Here is an 18,300-nt window from a genome sequence, read left to right as displayed (position 1 = left end):
GATCAGAGCAAACCTACTCTGCTTTCAAATAATAAAATCTTGATTGTAGAAAAATTCGTATCAGACACCTAAAACTTCACCTCCTCCTTGCACTGCAGGCAAAGAGAAAGACTGGGGTTTGTGGGAAGGGACGTGATACTTAACAGCTTTGCTGTGGCCTCCTCCTGCTGGCCAAGAGTGATATTCCCAACAGTAATTGATGATGATCCGTGGACTCACCATGTCATTAGAAAGAAATATATATTATGTAACCAGACCTTTTAATATTTTTAGTTATTAGCATATGCAATCACCCTAGTAATTACAACATATGCTCATGTCAGGGAATAAATATGCAAATCCTTCTAGTGACTGTTACACAAAAAAAACAGCTGATCTTGCCTGTGTCCCTGTACAACTGATTAACCAACTATTTGCTTGCAGAAGTGTGGCTAAATAACATTATTTCCCACGTTAGCAAACCTTTCATCAGTAATGTGCATATCTATTTGTTACTCTGCTCCTCTAAAAACCCTACATATTTGCCACTATTTAGTTTATTCTAATTATTCCCCAAGCATATAAAGCATTGCAGCAACACCACTTAGTTTTGGACAGTGAACAGGATTGTCTACGCAAACATATTTCAAAACTGTCTAGGAGTAGGAGTACATTCATGCATATACATAGATTCACAATTAATAGTGGTTTTGTTTAACTGTTTTAGTGGCATCAACTTTCTTGAACAATCATGTTGTCCCATGTGCATTCTGGGGACACAACAATTGCTGGAAGCTTTGGAATGGATTTTGGGCCTGCTAGGCAATTTGTTAGGGTCTAAGAAAATCCCAGATGGGGTAGGAAATTTAGGGGATCTGTGTTGTATATATTACAGCGCTGCGGAATCTGTTGGCGCTCTACAAATAACCGATAATAATAATAATATTTCAAAATATTTTTTATTTTTTTTAAAGTTTTTTATTGAGGTTCTTAAACATACAGAGTAAAAAGAAACAAAACAAAAAAACATACAGGAGTTGGTAAGACTGAATACAATTTTCATACTTAAAGTCTAGTACAATTGAGAATTAGGAGATGATATTATATACACGTACCATAGTTATAGTCTAGTACAAATAAAACTAGATTAATAGCAATCAGAAATATGACATACACTAATATCAGAAACCTCATTTTCTTTTTGTAAGCACACCTTCTGTTTAGGACTAGTTGGGCCACTCTTCGACCCCTGATCCCTTATAAGAGGAAGTAACAGAAGGTAGAAGATATAAGACCACTTTTGGGCCTTTATAGAACTAAGCATAAAAATATATATTAACTTCAGATATAATGTACATAGCAAACACAAAAAAAAATGGTTCTTACAAATGAGAACTAGAAAATGATATTATATACACGTACCATAATTATAGTCTAGTACAAATAAAACTAGATTTATAGCAATCAGAAATATGACAAACACTAATACCAGAAACCTAATTTTCTTTTTGTAAGCAAACCTTCTGTTTAGGACTAGTTGGGCCACTCTTGGACCCCTGATCACTGGTAAGAGTAAATAACAGAATGTAAAAGATATAAGACCCCTTTTGGACCTTTATGGAACTAAGCATAAAAGTATATATTTACTTCAAATATAATGTACATAGCAAACACAAGAAATGGTTCTTATTGTATGCACAAAAATGCATGTGTTATCAACTTTATAAAATGATATATTTAAAATTTTATGGACGATCACCCACCTATAGAACCAAAGTTAAGGTTCCACTCCCACCTAGTGGACAAATCTAATATGAATGAGAGATGCAAAAAAGATGAACTAGAAATCTACGAAAATCTACTATCTATCTAAGGGCATAAAGTATCTTTTTAAGCTTTCAAAGTTGTATTGAGAGTGTTTATAAATGGGTACACATATCAAATTCTGTCCAAGTACTACATTGTTCTGTATTAAAGGCACAGGATTAAGCTCAAACATGCATAGCTACCCAATTACAAGTATGGGGAATAGACTCCTATAGACCTATAGAAAACAAAATAGGAGCTTCAACAATATTAAGCAGGATCTATATTATTATTTGCCTGAATTTAAAAATAATAATAGTTCCCTCCCCCCTCAACATATATATGCATAGAGTATAAACATGGTAATATTGTATCACATGGGCGATATCCTCCATGATGGATAGTGAGGAAAGTTCTATAAGGTAGCCTTAATTAGTAGGTAGATGAGAAACAAGGTATGTTCTTCAAATGCTCCAAAGTTTTAGCGATTCTGCAGCACAAATGGCTGGATATACTGAAAGTTCAGAATATAGTGGGGGGTAGAGAAGGTCCAGGCCATTGCTAGGCCTCTGCTGCGCACCTCCTCTAGTCTGGTCTGCCACTTCTTATTGATATGCGAAAGACATATAAATCTGTCCGGTAAGTGTTTCTGTTCTCTAATCTCTTGGATGGTAATAAAATTTTCTGTTCTAAGGAGGGATAAACAGCAGATTTATCGGCTCCAATGTTCCACTGTACTTAAATGGCAGCCATCTCACTCGCTGGTTGGACACGCCCCCCCAAAAATATTTTTTTTCCAATGTAGCATATACCTTATGGAGCAAGATGACAGCTAAAAAGCAATAGTCAAAGCAAAATGTCAAATGTGCTGTTTGGAGTTAATTGAAATTAGAGAAGATGACCGGATACTCATGATTAACAATTCTATTTTTATAGTACTACAGTATTTTGAGTCATGTAGTACTCACAAAATGTTAAATTGAACTAAAATAATTGAACGTCTTGAAAAAACTAAATGTATGCTTACCTGATAAATTAAATGGGCAGTCTAGTCAAAATTAAACTTTCATGATTCTGGGCATGCAATTTTTTTTTTTTTTAAATATTTTATTTAAATCCTTTCCAGAATACAATTTCATTCAACAGAATACTTTAAAACAGGTACAAATATTATGAGAAGCTTAGAAGTACATAATAAACCAGATGATTTAAGCTGTATATTCTCGGCATATTTGATTCTTAACACAAAAAAGAAAAAGAGAATGAAAAATTATACTTTACGTATTCTGAATTGGAGTTCTTTTCTAATTTTCCTCCTCCCTGCGTTTCCCCCCCCTCTACTCCTTCGCCCTAACCCTCTGTTACCTCATAGAAAAAGAAAAAGAACGTAAACGATAGAAGAAAAAGAGAAGAAGGGGGAAAAAAAAAAAGGGAGATTTAATTATTACCACATGCCAAGCGTGACCAGTTCTGAGTTCCTAAAAGGGTAGATTAGGAAGTCAACTTCGCTAGATGGTAAATCTTTAATAAACGGTGACCAATTCAAAAATAGTTTTCTAATATCTCGGTCATTATTTGGGTCTATGTCTATTTGTTCCAATATATATTGCTTTTTTAGATAGTTTTTAGTTTCTGTTATGCTAGGAATTGTTGTCTGTTTACATTTACTAAAAATGAGATGTCTTGCTGCCAAGATTGTCATGTTAATAATTTTCTTATTATTTTCTTCGTTTAGATGGAATAAAAAAACAATTATTTTTAATGACAAAATTATACGAGAAGGAGCTATTATTTTATTCAGCCAAAATTGAATCTTGAACCAAAAGTTCCTAATTTTTGGGCAGGCCCATAACATGTGCTGGAGGTCTGCCATCGGGAATGAACATTTTGGGCAGGAATTAAAACTACTACTCCCACATCTATATCTTTTTTCAGGGTAAAGTAGGTCATATATAACAATTTAAGATGAGATTCCCTCCAAGAGGCGGAGAGAGTGGCACGAGCAGTCTCTTGTATTGATAGGTGGAGCAATGGAGGATCTAAAGGTTGTTTGATCAGCGCACTCCACTTGTTCTGAGTTGCCTCAACGTTTTTTGCTCCCTTTACTGATACCAATAAGTGGTATCCAAATGCAATTGACATGCGTCCCAGTTTGGCAACAGCAAGCCAATTTCCAACACAATCCAGGGACCAGTTCCATCCATATTTATGAATGAGTTTTAAAACATAGTGTCTTGCCTGAAGATAAGCAAAAAAATTTTATATGGTATATTAAATTCTGATCTTAAAGTTTCAAATTATTTGACACATCTTCTTTCAAAATCAAGAATCTGATGTATATTGCTGAGGCTTATTATTTTCCATTTCCTAAATACTCCTACCTGTATTCCATCTTGAAACTGAGGGTTACCCAGAAATGGAATATGCCGGGAAACATGATGCTCTACCTCTAATACAGCACATATCTTTTTCCACGCAAGAATAGGATTATAAATAGATTTTAACTTCTTGATTTGATTCAGAATCTGATTGGGATCAGTGTGTATCAGTGCTATTAGATTTAGAGGATAGGTTATGTTTTTTTCCAGATCGTTGTCTGTTACATAATTCTTTAAATATACCCAGTCAATAACTGTGCGAGCTAGGAAAGCTTGAATATATGCTCGTATATCTGGGAGCGCAAGACCACCATATTTCAGTGGAAGAGATAATTTTTGAAGAGAAATCCTGGGTTTTCTATTCTGCCATATAAATGATCTAAGTATGGAATTAAGGAAATCAATATCTTTCCGTTTAATAAAAAGAGGAATATTCTGTATCATGTATAAAAGTTTAGGTAAGAGCATCATTTTATAGGCAGCTATTCGTCCTGATAAAGATAACGGGAAGTTTTGCCAGTTTTTGAGGGATTCTTTGATTTTATTTATTATTGGAGTAAAATTGAGAGAATACCAAGTATCTAGATCATGAGAGATGTTAATTCCCAAATAACAGAAAGAATTGTGAGCTATGTGAAAAGGGATTTTTACCAATGAATCTTTTGTCTGAGTAATCCAAAATAATTCGGATTTTGTATTGTTGACCTGATATCCTGAGAAGGACCCAAATTGTTGTACTATATTTAAGAGTTTAGGTATATTTGATCTTGTATTAGTCATATAAATAAGAACATCGTCCGCATATAGAGCAATCTTAGTCTCTTTCCTGCCTACCTTTATTCCATCAATTTGATGTCTTATGGAAATAGCAAGAGGCTCTATGGCAAGATCGAAGAGGAGGGGGGATAGAGGACACCCCTGTCTAGTACCACGTTGTAATTCTATGTCCTGTGACATATTTCCGTTCACCATTATCTTTGTAGTAGCATTTTGATAAAGATTACTAACAAACTTAGTAAAGTTTTCTTTCAATCCAAACTTATGTAAAGTGTGGATAAGGTGATCATGGTGGACTGAGTCAAAAGCTTTTTGAGCATCGATTGATATTATTGCCTTATCAGGGGTGTCCTCTCCCCCCCCCCCACTTGTCGAGGTCCAATCTCTCTGAAATAATCAATAAGCAGGAAGAGTTCGCGTATTTTTGAGGCAGAATTTCTATTCTGTATAAACCCAGCTTGGTCTGTGTGAATAATAGGGGGCAGTATAATTTGGAGTCTGTGTGCTAGTATAGAAGTTAAGATTTTATAATCGGTATTGAGTAATGCAATGGGCCTATATGATTCCTCTTTTGTTGGGTCCTTCCCTGGCTTCAGTATCAAAGTAGTATAAGACGCAGAGAAGCCAAGAGTTGGGTCCTCTCCTTCTATGTATAAGGAATTGAATAGAGTAGTTAGGTATGGTGTAATAGTGGTATTTAAAGCTTGGTAAAATTCATTTGGTAGTGCATCTGGGCCTGGTGCTGTATTGTGGGGCAATTTTAAAATTGCTTTAGATACTTCTATTTCAGTAATTGGGGCATATAAGTCCTGTAGATTCTCAGGATGTAATGTGGGAAAAGTGATTCCACTCCAGAATTCATCCCGTGCCTGTATATTGGACTTTCGAAAAGAGTATAAATCAGGATAATATTTAGAGAATAATTGTAGAAGTTCTTCAGTCGTGTTGACTATCTGGGCTTCAGTATTTATATAATCTATCGATTGGGATCCCCTTTCGATTTTAAGAAGTTTTGCTAATAGTTTTCCCATCTTATTCCCAAATCGGTATAATTTTGACTGGACCCTAGCATCATTCTGTGTTGTTTTGTAAAGCAAAAGAGTCTCTATTTTGTATCGCAGAAATATATTTAGCCCAGCTCTGTGGAGAATTTAGAATTAGGTGGAGATTATATGCATTAGAAACCGCTCGTGCCATGTCCACCTCTCTTTGCTTGAGTTTTTTAGTTCTATTCACGTTGTATGCTATAATCTCCCCTCTTAATACTGCCTTAGCCGTCTTCCAAAATAGTAAAGGACGTGAGATATAGTCACGGTTCAGATAAACATAATCTTTAAATTTAGCTTCTAGCCAATTTATAAATTTGAGATCTGTGGCAAGATATGTTGGAAAAAAGAATCGTCTATTTGTTTGCTCGCGATTATGTAATTGAAGATCTAAACAAATTGGCGCATGGTCAGAGATAGCTATGGGGAGTATTTGAGCCCGCACCTGTGACTTACATAGCCTCTCGTCCAATAAGAGGAGATCTATCCTTGAGAGAGACTTGTGTGCTTTTGAGAGGCACGTGTACTCGCAAGAATTAGGATTTTGAAGTCTCCATATATCACAAACCTTTAAATTTACCATTATTCTGGAAAAAAGTTTTGATTCCAATTTGTCTCTTTTAGTTTTTTTTGGCGCACGGTCCTGTCTTAGCCTATCTAGCGGGCATTTAGGGGTCATATTAAAGTCTCCGCCCATTATCAGGTATCCCTCAGCACACGTCATGAGCCTAGCTTGTACTACTTCCCAAAAGGGTAAATTAAAAACATTTGGAGCATATATGTTACAAAGTGTGTATAGTGTGTTATCAATTTTAATTTTTAAAATTATGAATCTCCCTTCAGAATCAGTTTCTGTTTGTATTACCTGATACTTAATATTTTTACTTACTAGGATAGCGACCCCCCCCCCCTTCCTCTTGATGCTTGGAGAGAAGAAAACCTCTTGAACCCATGTAGATTTGAGCTTGAGAACCTCTTCAGTTCTCAAATGAGTTTCTTGCAAAAATGCAATAGAGGTTTTGATTCTCTTCAAGTAAGTTAATATGGTTTTCCTTTTAATGGGGGATGTGAGACCGCCTATGTTCCATGAAGTGATCTTAACTCTGCTTGGCGTGTTTATTATTTATTAAGAAAAAAAAAAAAAGGTGATTAGAGGGAGGGAGGACCCATTTTTGAGAGAACTGAAACCTTCTAGTCTCTCAATACCCTTCTTAGAAGGATCCTTATTCATGATTAGACAATAATTGAATTCAATGTGACATCTATATCAATTATGATCTATTAATCTGTGGCGAATTTTTCAGCGTAGAATTTTCCAGCTTCCGTTGGAGTATCAAAAACAATTGATTGATTTTCTACATATACCTTAAGTTTAGCAGGGTACAAGATGTTAGCCCTTATTCCCTGTTGGATGAACTTTGTGCAGATTGGGGTAATTTCCGTCTTTTATTAACTGTCTCCATTGAATAATCCTGAAAAAAACAGGATTTTAGCATCCGCTAAGAATACGGGCTGACATTTATGAAAAGATTGTAAGAATGTAAGCTTATCTTGTTAATTTAGGAATTTGACAATGATTGGCCTGGGTCTGGCATTTTTAGAAGAATAGACAGGGCCAATTCTATGCACTCTTTCAATAAATGTTTTAGGAAAGTTCTCTGTGATCTTTAAGAGCTGTGGGAATGTTACCGTAAGTAATTTAAATAGGTCTTCATATTGTCTGTCCTCAGGGACACATATTATTCTGAGGTTGTTCCTACATGCCCGATTCTCTAGGTCTTCGATTTTGTTTTGTAATTTTAAAAGGATATTACTTGAGGTTTCAGTTTTAACATTGTATTCTATCATATTGTCCTCGAGGTCAGATATCCTTTGTTCTGCCTCTGTAAGCCTGCTTGCAAATTGTCTGACTTCTGATGTTAGATGTGTTATGTCTGATTTGATCTCATTTCTTAACATTTCAAATTTAGGTGAAAGAGCTTCCGAAATTCTGAGGACTAAAGACTGGATATCTATAGATTCAGATAATGTTTGAGTATTGCTAATAGATGATAGTAATTCAGCGGGAGGGTCTGCAGTAGCCTTATTCCGTTTATCTCTTGATTTAGCCGCCATTGGGGAAGGTGTATTTTTAGAGTGAGGATGTAAAAATTTGTCTATGTGATTGTGATTATGAGACAGTGCAGGGTATAGCAATTAGTGTAGTGAAAGTAAGATTTGGGTGAGAGAAAGAAAAAAAAAAAAAAATTCCCCTTTTTTTTCTTCCCCTTTTTTTTAATGGGGGATGGGGAGGGAACGTGTAGTGCGTGGGGTGAGTGGGGTGTGAAACGTCTGCAACCAAGTGTAAGTGAATTAGTGTATGGGCGGGAAGGAGAAAAAAGAGCAGTAGAGAATAAGAATCAGTACCTACAGTTACCGCTGTAATGTATTCTTTATTCTTAATTTAAAACCTAGACCTCTTTAGCTAAATTAAATCTTTATAAATCTTTCAAGAGTAGAGGATGACCAAGAGCCACTGTCTATAATAAAAATTGGTATATTCTAAATATATTGCTTTCCACCAATGTTTATATAAACAGGGCTATTATTTCAAGAGTCTATGATTATTTACAAGGTTAGTAGTTTCAGAAGTAAAACTGAAACCATCTTCTTGGGGGCCTTTCTCTTTATCCTTAAGAACTACAAAATACAATCCTAGAGAATATAACTTCAAACAGTGTCAGGGTTTGTACTAGCATGAGATTCCAAAAAGGGAGAAAAAAAAAAATCAAAAGAAAAAATATTTACGTAGTTGATACTTTTGACAATAGGGCTGAAACCATCTTCGTTAAAGAAAATTTCCCTTTACCCTTGCAAAATACAAAATACAATCCTAAAAATTGTTATTCTAACAGTATCAGGATTTACATTAGTGTTAGACTTCAGTTTCAAGAGATTTACCTTTGTAACCTCTACCTTTTACTTCCCCTCCTAATAACTTTCAATTTATTCATGCAAGCAGGTACACATATCTTTTGCCCCATTACACAAAAACAGTATTATAGAAAAAAGAAAACACAAGCTAACACAACCTGATTAATAACACAGTCAACATAGAAAAAGCTTGTGTAGTATCAATGTTTCCAATATGGTGTTCCTGGGGGATCTTAAGGAGCTACACCTCCAATAGTTTATATATGGGGCAGGGAAGGCTTATCTAAGAAGAAGTTATACAGCTAGATGTATCTAGCCTTTACAATTAAACCTGGCTCTACCGGGGACCCTTTGTGTTAACTATGCTATGTGAGATAACACGTGGGTTTGTACTCAGGAGATAAAACAAGATATGGGACAATGTATGGTAAATAGTTATAGGTATATGATTTCACAACATATTTTTATCTCTTTCAAGATTTTATAAATTCCTTCTGCATTTACCAAACTTAGAGATACTATAAAGAATGCATTAAGCTTATACTACTGTAAAAAGAAAAAAAAAGAAAGAAAAAAAAGAAAAATGTCCAGTTTTATATGGAGATATTGAACAACATCAGTTATTTGTCCATGCATTGGTAAGTTAGAGAGTCCATTAAACTTTGGCAACAAAAAGAAATAGCAGCAGGTTGGTTAGCTACTTTACCAGTTTCTATTCTGAGCTGAGGATAACCGATATTGGAGACAGGATCTTCCTTGATAGCTGCCCCCCCTGCGCAGCACCGGTGGAGAGGGGAACGTCACTCAAGCAATGAGACACCAATAATCACCTCCCGGGTGCTGTAACTGAGACTCTCTGTGGTATGTATTGTGGGAGGCAACTAGCAGCCACAGCGGGGCCCAAGCAGGTAGCAGCAATCCTTACCCCTCTCGCAGCATCGGTGGGAGGGGTCACCAAGAAGGACAGCAAATGCAGCCTGCCAGGCACCGGGATTCAACAGGCTCTCCCCCTCTCAGAAGAGCAGGCTAGAGGGACCGGAGTAGAGACAGAGCCCTCCAAGGATCACACAGCCCGGGCTTTTACCTTAAGGCAATGAGGAGGGAGGAACCGGGAAGCACCAGGGTCGAATCACAGACAATGTCGGGTAGAGACGCCCGGACCCGCAGTGTTTCGGGAGCCCCCGTAAGCATCAACCCAGATCATCTGCGCCTGCCTGTGAAAGATCCCAAACAACGGCTTGGTCTGTACAGCAGGGCAGAGCCTTGTGGTCAGAAGCAAGGCGTCTCTCGGCGGAAGCAAAAATAAGCAGGAGGCTGCTTGTTGTATTAAATTTAGATAAATGCAGGAGCTCTCGATCCTTTCAATGTTCGTATGTCACACTGCTTAAAACTTTATTTAGAAAAAGTACTTAGTACCACGAAAAGGAGCTTCCAATTGCTGCAGCGTGCAGCTACAGTGCAATGGCTTGGCACTAGCAGAGTTCCAGTTGCGGTATGTTTCACGCTAGACAAGCCGCCCAGGGACAATGGTTTAGGTGGGAGTAACTCGCCAAGAGCTTGTAGGGTGGATAGATCAGCACAGGTGCACCGTGTGTCCACACACCTGAACTCCTCCCCCGGAACCAGGGCATGCAATTTTAAACAACTTTTCAATTTACTTTTAAAATCAAATTTGCTTTGTTAATACAACATGTTGATAGCCTGTGGACTACTCTACCATGCTTATCCAGTTTGCAGAGAAACTGATTCCAGTAATGAGCCTATCTAGTGCACTGCACGCAACAGCAGAGGATCTAAATTTGGAGTATGACGACGAACCAACAGGTGGAAGCCAAGGGAAAAATCGCTACGACACCTATGACAGACTGCCCCAATTGGACAGTGCTAAGGGAACAGTCCCCACTACACCAGTGGCAGGCTTGTGACTAACTCCCAGATGCTGTTTGCATTTCTGGCTCTGTGAGGGGAATGATGGCTCTCACATAGGTCTGAGAACCCCTTACAACAAAGAATCTAGCACCTCTATTCTTCACCTACTCATGTGGAGGCAAAGCTGGGATACCAGAGAGGTGAGAGGAATTAAAAGCTTGTTGAATGTTGGGTATCTCTGACTCCTCCTAGTAACCAGGAGTTGAATCCCAGGAGTAATGGATTGTGTACTTGCATCACCTCAGAAAAAATATATATACTTCAATAAAGCTTGATGGTCAACCTACACAGTGAAAATAAATTAACTTTATAATGGGGGCCTAGTAAAAACACGAGCAGATTAACACTTACTTATAAATCAATTTGATCATACTGGGTACAGTTGACTAAGAACCTGATGTTAAAAACTTTGCCAGATGGAAAGTGAAAAACTACACTAATACTCTGATAGCTCACGGTAATACTAACAGACCTATTAAAAGAAAAAATAAATAATTTACCTATAAGTGCAGTAGAATATCCTTCATTCTTCAAAATTTTAGCAAATGTTAGTTCATCACTGGAAAGCCCACCGGATGATGCAGAAAAAATGAATACTCCAAATCTAGAATCAGATGCCAGCCCTAAAACATATAAACACAAATATAGATATAAACCAGTTATAATAGCTGCACAATCTTTAACATGTTTTCTTGTGTGTATCTCCCTGATTTTTGTTTGTTTGTTTAAGTAATAATTCAATCTTTATATATGTTATAAGCAACTCCAGTAAGTTGACTGCTACATAAAGGCATTTCTCTAATTCATCATCGCTGAACTTAACAAGTTCTGTAAATGTAAAAAAAAAAAATTGCACAAAAAAGTTATAAGAGCTCAAAGATATGAGGTATCAGGTGTTACATAAAGAAAGGCAGGCAAAGGATTTTAACATAGAGATACATACATACACACACGTCTAAACATGTGTACGTATATATTTATATGTGTATATATATGTATTTACAGACATATCTACACATATAAACACATAAATACACACACACACATATATATATATACATATATATATATACACACACACATACATATACACATACATACCCATGCATTGGACCATTTGCAGTAAAGTTGATGAAAACAGGTAAAAGCATATTTTTTATATTTAAACTAGGTTTTAACTATGTATTTACTGTAAATATTTTACATTTCAATGTTCTACACATAGCAGAGCATGTTCTATGTATTCCAAAATAGATATTTATATATAGAGATTTTGGTCCATATTGACATGATAGCATCACACAGTTGTTGCACATTTGTCAGCTGCACTCCTGTTCCACCAAATCCCAAAGGTGCTTTATTGGATTGAGATCTGGTGACTGTGGAGGCCATTGGAGTACAGTGAACTCATTGTCATGTTCAAGAAACCAGTTTGATATTATTTGAGCTTTGTGACATGGTGCATTATCCTGCTGGAAGCAGTCATCAGATGATGAGTACACTGTAGTCATAAAGGGATAGACATGGTCAGCCACAATACTCAGGTAGGCTGTGGCATTTAAACAATGCTCAATTGGTAATAAGGAGCCTAAAGTGTGCAAAATATCCCCCACATAACTGTTGCCTTTCTATCATCTTGAACCAGTCTGCCCATTCTCCTCTGACCTCCGATATCAACAAGGCATTTTTGTCCACACAACTGCCGCTCACTGGATATTTTCTCTTTTCAAACCATTCTCTATAAACCCTAGAGATGATTGTGCATGAAAATCCCAGTGGATCAGCAGTTTTTGAAATACCATCAGATATATGTAGAAATATGTATATAAATATATAAAACATATTCTGTTATGTGAAGAACAGTGGAATGTGAAATATTCATATTTTCATGTCGGGTTAGCGCACTTGAAAATATGTGATTGGGTTTGCATGCAAGTAGGGTCTTTGGTCATTTTTCCCACTTTTTTTGCTCCACTGACTTCTATGGGGGAACACGTTAACATGCATGCACACACGCAATATTTTAATTTTAGCTTTTTACCTGTGTTGGGTTAGCGCGCAAGCAAAAACCTTTTACTTTCAACTTGTAATATGAGCACTTCCTAAAGTGTGCAAAAACCTTCTTCTAGCGGAGTTCTGGAGCGTTAAATACCACTCAACTTGTAATCTGGCCCTTTGTAAGGTGTGCTATACCAAACTTTGTGGATTTGTATTTTAAAATAAAGGGAGACTAACAATCTTCCATTGGTTAAAGCACCCTACCCTCCGGTGTTCTCATGACAGTGTATTGGAATTGTATATAAAGCCAGGGAGTCTCATACTAATATAAAGAGTTAAAGCCGGAACAATTCATTCCATAAAGGCAAAGGATTGCTAGAACCAGTCAACATTGGGACACCTTGTAAGTTTGGTGACTGGCTAAGCAGAATATGGCCAAAATGTTTTGATTATTTGCAAGTGAATGTGCACAAATACCCTTTGTTTTGTGTGTGTATAATATATATATATATATATATATATATATATATATATATATATATATATATATATATATATATATATGTCACAAAATACTTTATTTAATAAAATATAATGTTCCCTTTTTTCACATCTTAGTAAGATCCTTAAAGGATCAAATACACAACTGTACATAACTCTGCCTTCTTAAGAAAAACTGCATTCTAGTTATAAATAAAAAATATGAAAATAACTTATTTTACTGTTTAAAGTTATAAAAGAGAAGAAATATAGCTAACACACTGGAAACAATATATGGATCTTCTGTCATGATTAATTGTACAAATACTTTTGTATACAACACCTTCCAATCAAAGAGAGAAAGTGTTTGCTATATTGCCTCAAGACAAATATATCTTGTTTTCTAGCAGTAATGAATCCAGCTCTGAAAGGATTTTTCAGCTTCAATTCATAAGTATCACCATTCTGTTGCCATCAAGAATAATTAGTATCTTGCCTTGCACAGGTGTAGCAACGTCTTGACCTTGCTAAAGTATGATCTAACAATAAAACATAAAAAGCAAACACCCCAATTCTATAAACACAAATAACCAAATAAGGGATAGATTACAAGTAGAGCTCTAACTGTTACATGTGAGTGTTTGGTTTTGAGCTCGTATTGCAAGTTGCAAGTAAACGCGAGAACTTGAGCGCAATTGAAGTTAACGCTCATCAGTATAGCGCATCCTCAGAGCTCTGGTTAACTGCTTTGTGTAACAAAAGTGTCACAAAACACATAAAAAATACATTGAAAAGTTACATTCATACTAACACCATCTAATAAAAATTATTCTAAAAAATATAGCACAATAAATGTATAAGGGCTCAAAGACATGAGGTTTCAGGTAGGCAAAGGACTTTAACAGAGATACATACATATATATGCCTAAAAATTTACATATACATATATATATATCGTTGAAAGACAGGATCCGGTGTAAATCCTACTGTATCCACAACAGTGAAAGCCAGCACAAGAGGTTCAAATAACACCTTTAATGATTCAAAAAAATATATGTTATCATGAATCATTAAAGGTGTTATTTGAACCTCTTGTGCTGGCTTTCACTGTTGCGGATACAGTAGGATTTACACCGGATCCTGTCCTTCAACGATTGCTATGTTCTGATTTATATTGGCGTGCACAGAGTGGCTGTGGATGTTGGTGAATGCTGATCTCTCTGTACATATATATATATATATACATACACACGCACGTCCAAAATACAACTAATTACTATAGAGAGGCACTAAACCAACTTAGTGATAGAGAAACATACAGATTACTCCCTAGAAATCCAACTGGAGCTTTTCTACTAGAATTAAAGAAGTTATTGGATTGGGGGGAACATCTAGGTAAAATTGGACAAAAAATTGTGTGAATATTTGTATATAGCACAACTAGTAACACTAGCTAATTTTCATCTTGTTCCAAAAATACATAAAAATCCAAAATCTCCACAAGGCCGCCCCATTGTTTCAGGGGTGGGTTCAATGGGTAAACACCAGGGCAAGTGGCTTGATAATATTCTTCAGCCATACGTCCAGATGATCCCTAGTTTTGTTAAAGATACAACACATGTAATTAATAAAATGGATAAACAAGTTTGGGAGGACAACTTTAAGTGGTTGACATTTTGTCATTATAATCATGCATACCCCATGAACTGGGGATTAAGGCAGTTGAATACCACCTAAACTTAAAAGTGTCCTCCCAACCGAACTGACTCTTGTCATCCGAAACATTTAACAACTGGAATTCCAAAGGGCCAATTAATTCGCATTAGAAGGATCTGTACTGATATTGATAGTTATGACAAACATTTGTTAGATTTAGTTTATTGATTAGTTTAAAGTCTCTCTCTCATTTTTATATCTTTTGTTTGTATTGTTATGACACAAAAAAGTGGGAAAAAAAGCCACATCTGACACATTCCATGCAAAACCTCAACAATTGACTAGACAAAATGATTTTATTTTAATTCATTATTGTAGCTCTATTCGTGCATGCCATGCCATGCCCCCCCCCGCCTTTTTCCCTTTTGTTTTTCCTCTCATCTTGCTTATTTACTCTCCTCTGTTTATTTACTCTTGCTGGCTATTCTCAGCTATATTCTCCTTCAAACACATCCTCTGCTATTTATGACACACCTCTCACCCCCTCCCTCCCTTCCATTTGTTGTATGTAGTGTGTTTCTATATCAGATTGATCAGTATTGCTTCAGACCTGAGGAAGGGAGGAAAACTCTTGAAAGCTTGTCTTTGAAATATTATCTTAGTCTAATAAAAAAAAGTATCACTGCATACTGCAATACTCTGTTATTTATATATATATATATATATATATATATATATATATATATATATATATATACACACACACACATACAAGTGCATTGGAGCACTTTGCAGTCAAGTAGCTGAAAACATAAAAAATATTTATGCAATATTCATATTTAATAAAGTGTTATACTGTGTTTTTAGTATAAATATTTCACATTCCAATGTTCTTCACATGAGCTGGCATGCAGCAGAGATGACCTTTTATCCAGTGAACTATCACTTAAAGTCAAACTTAAACGTTCTAAACATATACTGCCACTTGGTATTGGAAATCATATAGATATATGTATGAAAAATATAAATAATGTAAAATTCCGCTACACTCCAATGTATACATAAACTTCTGGGAAGGAAATGCATGAAGGGAATAATAAGAATAGTAAAGTAAACATACACAGAAAAGTAATGGCTAAAGACAACCCTATGCCCATAGATAAACATCATAACAATGATATTAATAATATTAACGCCTAGATTTAGAGTTTTGTCGGTAAAGACCCACGGTGCTAACGCTGCTTTTTTTTCCAGCACACCCTTAAGACAACGCTGGTATTTAGAGTTGTCTGAATGGCTGCGTTGGCCTCAGAAAAGGGAGCGTTGAGCATAATTTAGCTCCACTTCAACCTTCAATACCAGCGTTGCCTACGGTAGCAGTAAGCTGGAAAAACGTGCTCATGCATGATATATCCATAGGAAACAATGGGGCTGAGCTCGCTGGAAAAAAAAACTAACACCTGCAAAAAAGCAGCATTCAGCTCCTAACGCAGCCCCATTGTTTCCTATGGGGAAAACACTCTCTAAGTCTACACCTAACACCCTAACATGAACCCGAGTCTAAACACCCCTAACCTTACACTTATTAACCCCTAATCTGCCGCCCCTGCTATCGCTGACACCTGCATTATACTATTAACCCCTAATATGCCGCTCTGGACACCGCCGCAACCTACATTATACCTATGAACCCCTAATCTTCTGCCCCTAACATCGCCGACACCTATATTATATTTATTAAACCCCTAATCTGCCCCCCCCAACGTCACCACCACCTACCTACACTTATTAACCCCTAATCTGCCGACCGGACCTCGCCGGTACTATAATAAATGTATTAACCCCTAAACCGCCGCACTCCCGCCTCGCAAACACTATAATAAATTGTATTAACCCCTAATCTGCCCTCCCTAACATCGCTGCCACCGACCTACAAATATTAACCCCTAATCTGCCGCCCCCAATGTCGCCGCTACTATAATAAAGTTATTAACCCCTAAAAGATTGGATCAGCCAATTGGATTGAACTTCAATCTGATTGGCTGATTGAATCAGCCAATCAGATTTTTCTTACCTTAATTCCGATTGGCTGATAGAATCCTATCAGCCAATCGGAATTTGAGGGACGCCACCTTGGATGACGTCCCTTAAAGAAACCGTCATTTGTCGTTAGTCCGTCGGTTGAAGAGGATGGCTCCGCGTCGGCTGTATGGAAGATGGCTCCACTCCGGATGGATGAAGATAGAAGACTCCTCTTGGATGAAGACTTCTACTGGATGGAGGACCTCTTCTTGCTCCGATTGGATGAAGAATTCAGCTCGGCTGGGTGAAGACGACTCAAGGTAGGGAGATCTTCAGGGGGTTAGTGTTAGGTTTATTTAAGGGGCATTTGGGTGTGTTAGAGTAGGGGTATGTGGGTGGTGGGTTTTAATGTTGGGGGGTTGTATTTTTATTTACAGGTAAAAGAGCTGATTACTTTGGGGCAATGCCCCGCAAAAAAGCCCTTTTAAGGGCTGGTAAAAGAGCCGATTACTTTAATCGCACTTTGTCTAAGTTTTAAATTTTCAAATTCTTTAGATGTACGAGTCAGTGAGGGGTTAAATCCAACCATGCACCTAGACTCCCTGATTTAATTAATCTCCTAGTGAAACGAAATCCCAGCTTTCCATTGGTTTTGCAACTAATGACAAACTTCCATTTTTACATGTTTTTATGCATATATTGTTAACGAATGTACTGATTAGTATTTGCTTTGATTTTGGTCTGAGGAAACGACCAGCAGATTGGTTGAGAAATGCGTTACCCTGTCAAGCGTTACTTATGCTTTTAAACTAATAAATAATTTTACCATTTTTTAACCTGATCGGAAGTTTGTCATTGTTTGATTCCACAAACAAGCATCTGTGGTGAAAGGTTCAAAGACAGAATACCTCCCACATCATACGAGAAGCTACGGTGATTACTGCAGGGATATCGAGGTTCCAGTGTACTAGCCACTGCTAAGTGCTAGTCTGTTCATCTGCACTGGTCACAGCACAGTACCACTTCATCTGGTAAGCGCTATAACATAAGAGCAGATACCATCTGTTAACACAGATTCAATTCACAATATATACCATGTACTCACAAGTGAAGTTGCACAAGCAGTGCAATATCGTGCAGGCCGAAACCTCTGAGCCGTTCGGCTGACTCACAGTGGCTGAAGCAGATGGCATCCAGAATGAGGCTCCAATCCTGATACTCGTCACCTCTCAGGAACACCAACAGAAACCGATCAGTGCTATAGAAATCCAGCACTCGGCTGAGAGTCCAACCAGGTGTTTCACTCCAACAACACC

At 36.9% G+C, this 18,300-nt stretch overlaps 1 protein-coding gene across 2 annotated transcripts in view; it reads right to left on the bottom strand.

Moving 5' to 3' along the window:
• The window catches only part of STS (steroid sulfatase), a 785,042-nt gene that overhangs the window by 498,378 nt on the left and 268,364 nt on the right, over positions 1-18,300 (bottom strand). Inside the window, exon 4 of one of the 2 annotated variants that reach the window (XM_053706447.1) lies at positions 11,329-11,451. The exons of the other annotated variant lie outside the window; for it this stretch is intronic. Within the exon in view, the coding sequence (XP_053562422.1) occupies positions 11,329-11,451 (123 nt within the window). The remainder of the gene's footprint in view (positions 1-11,328; positions 11,452-18,300) is intronic. 2 annotated transcript variants of the gene reach the window in all.

Source organism: Bombina bombina, chromosome 3, assembly GCF_027579735.1.
Source record: "Bombina bombina isolate aBomBom1 chromosome 3, aBomBom1.pri, whole genome shotgun sequence".
Lineage (NCBI taxonomy): Eukaryota > Metazoa > Chordata > Amphibia > Anura > Bombinatoridae > Bombina > Bombina bombina.
The sequence above is the reverse complement of the archived record's forward strand: the minus strand, read 5'-3'. Positions and strand labels throughout refer to the sequence as shown.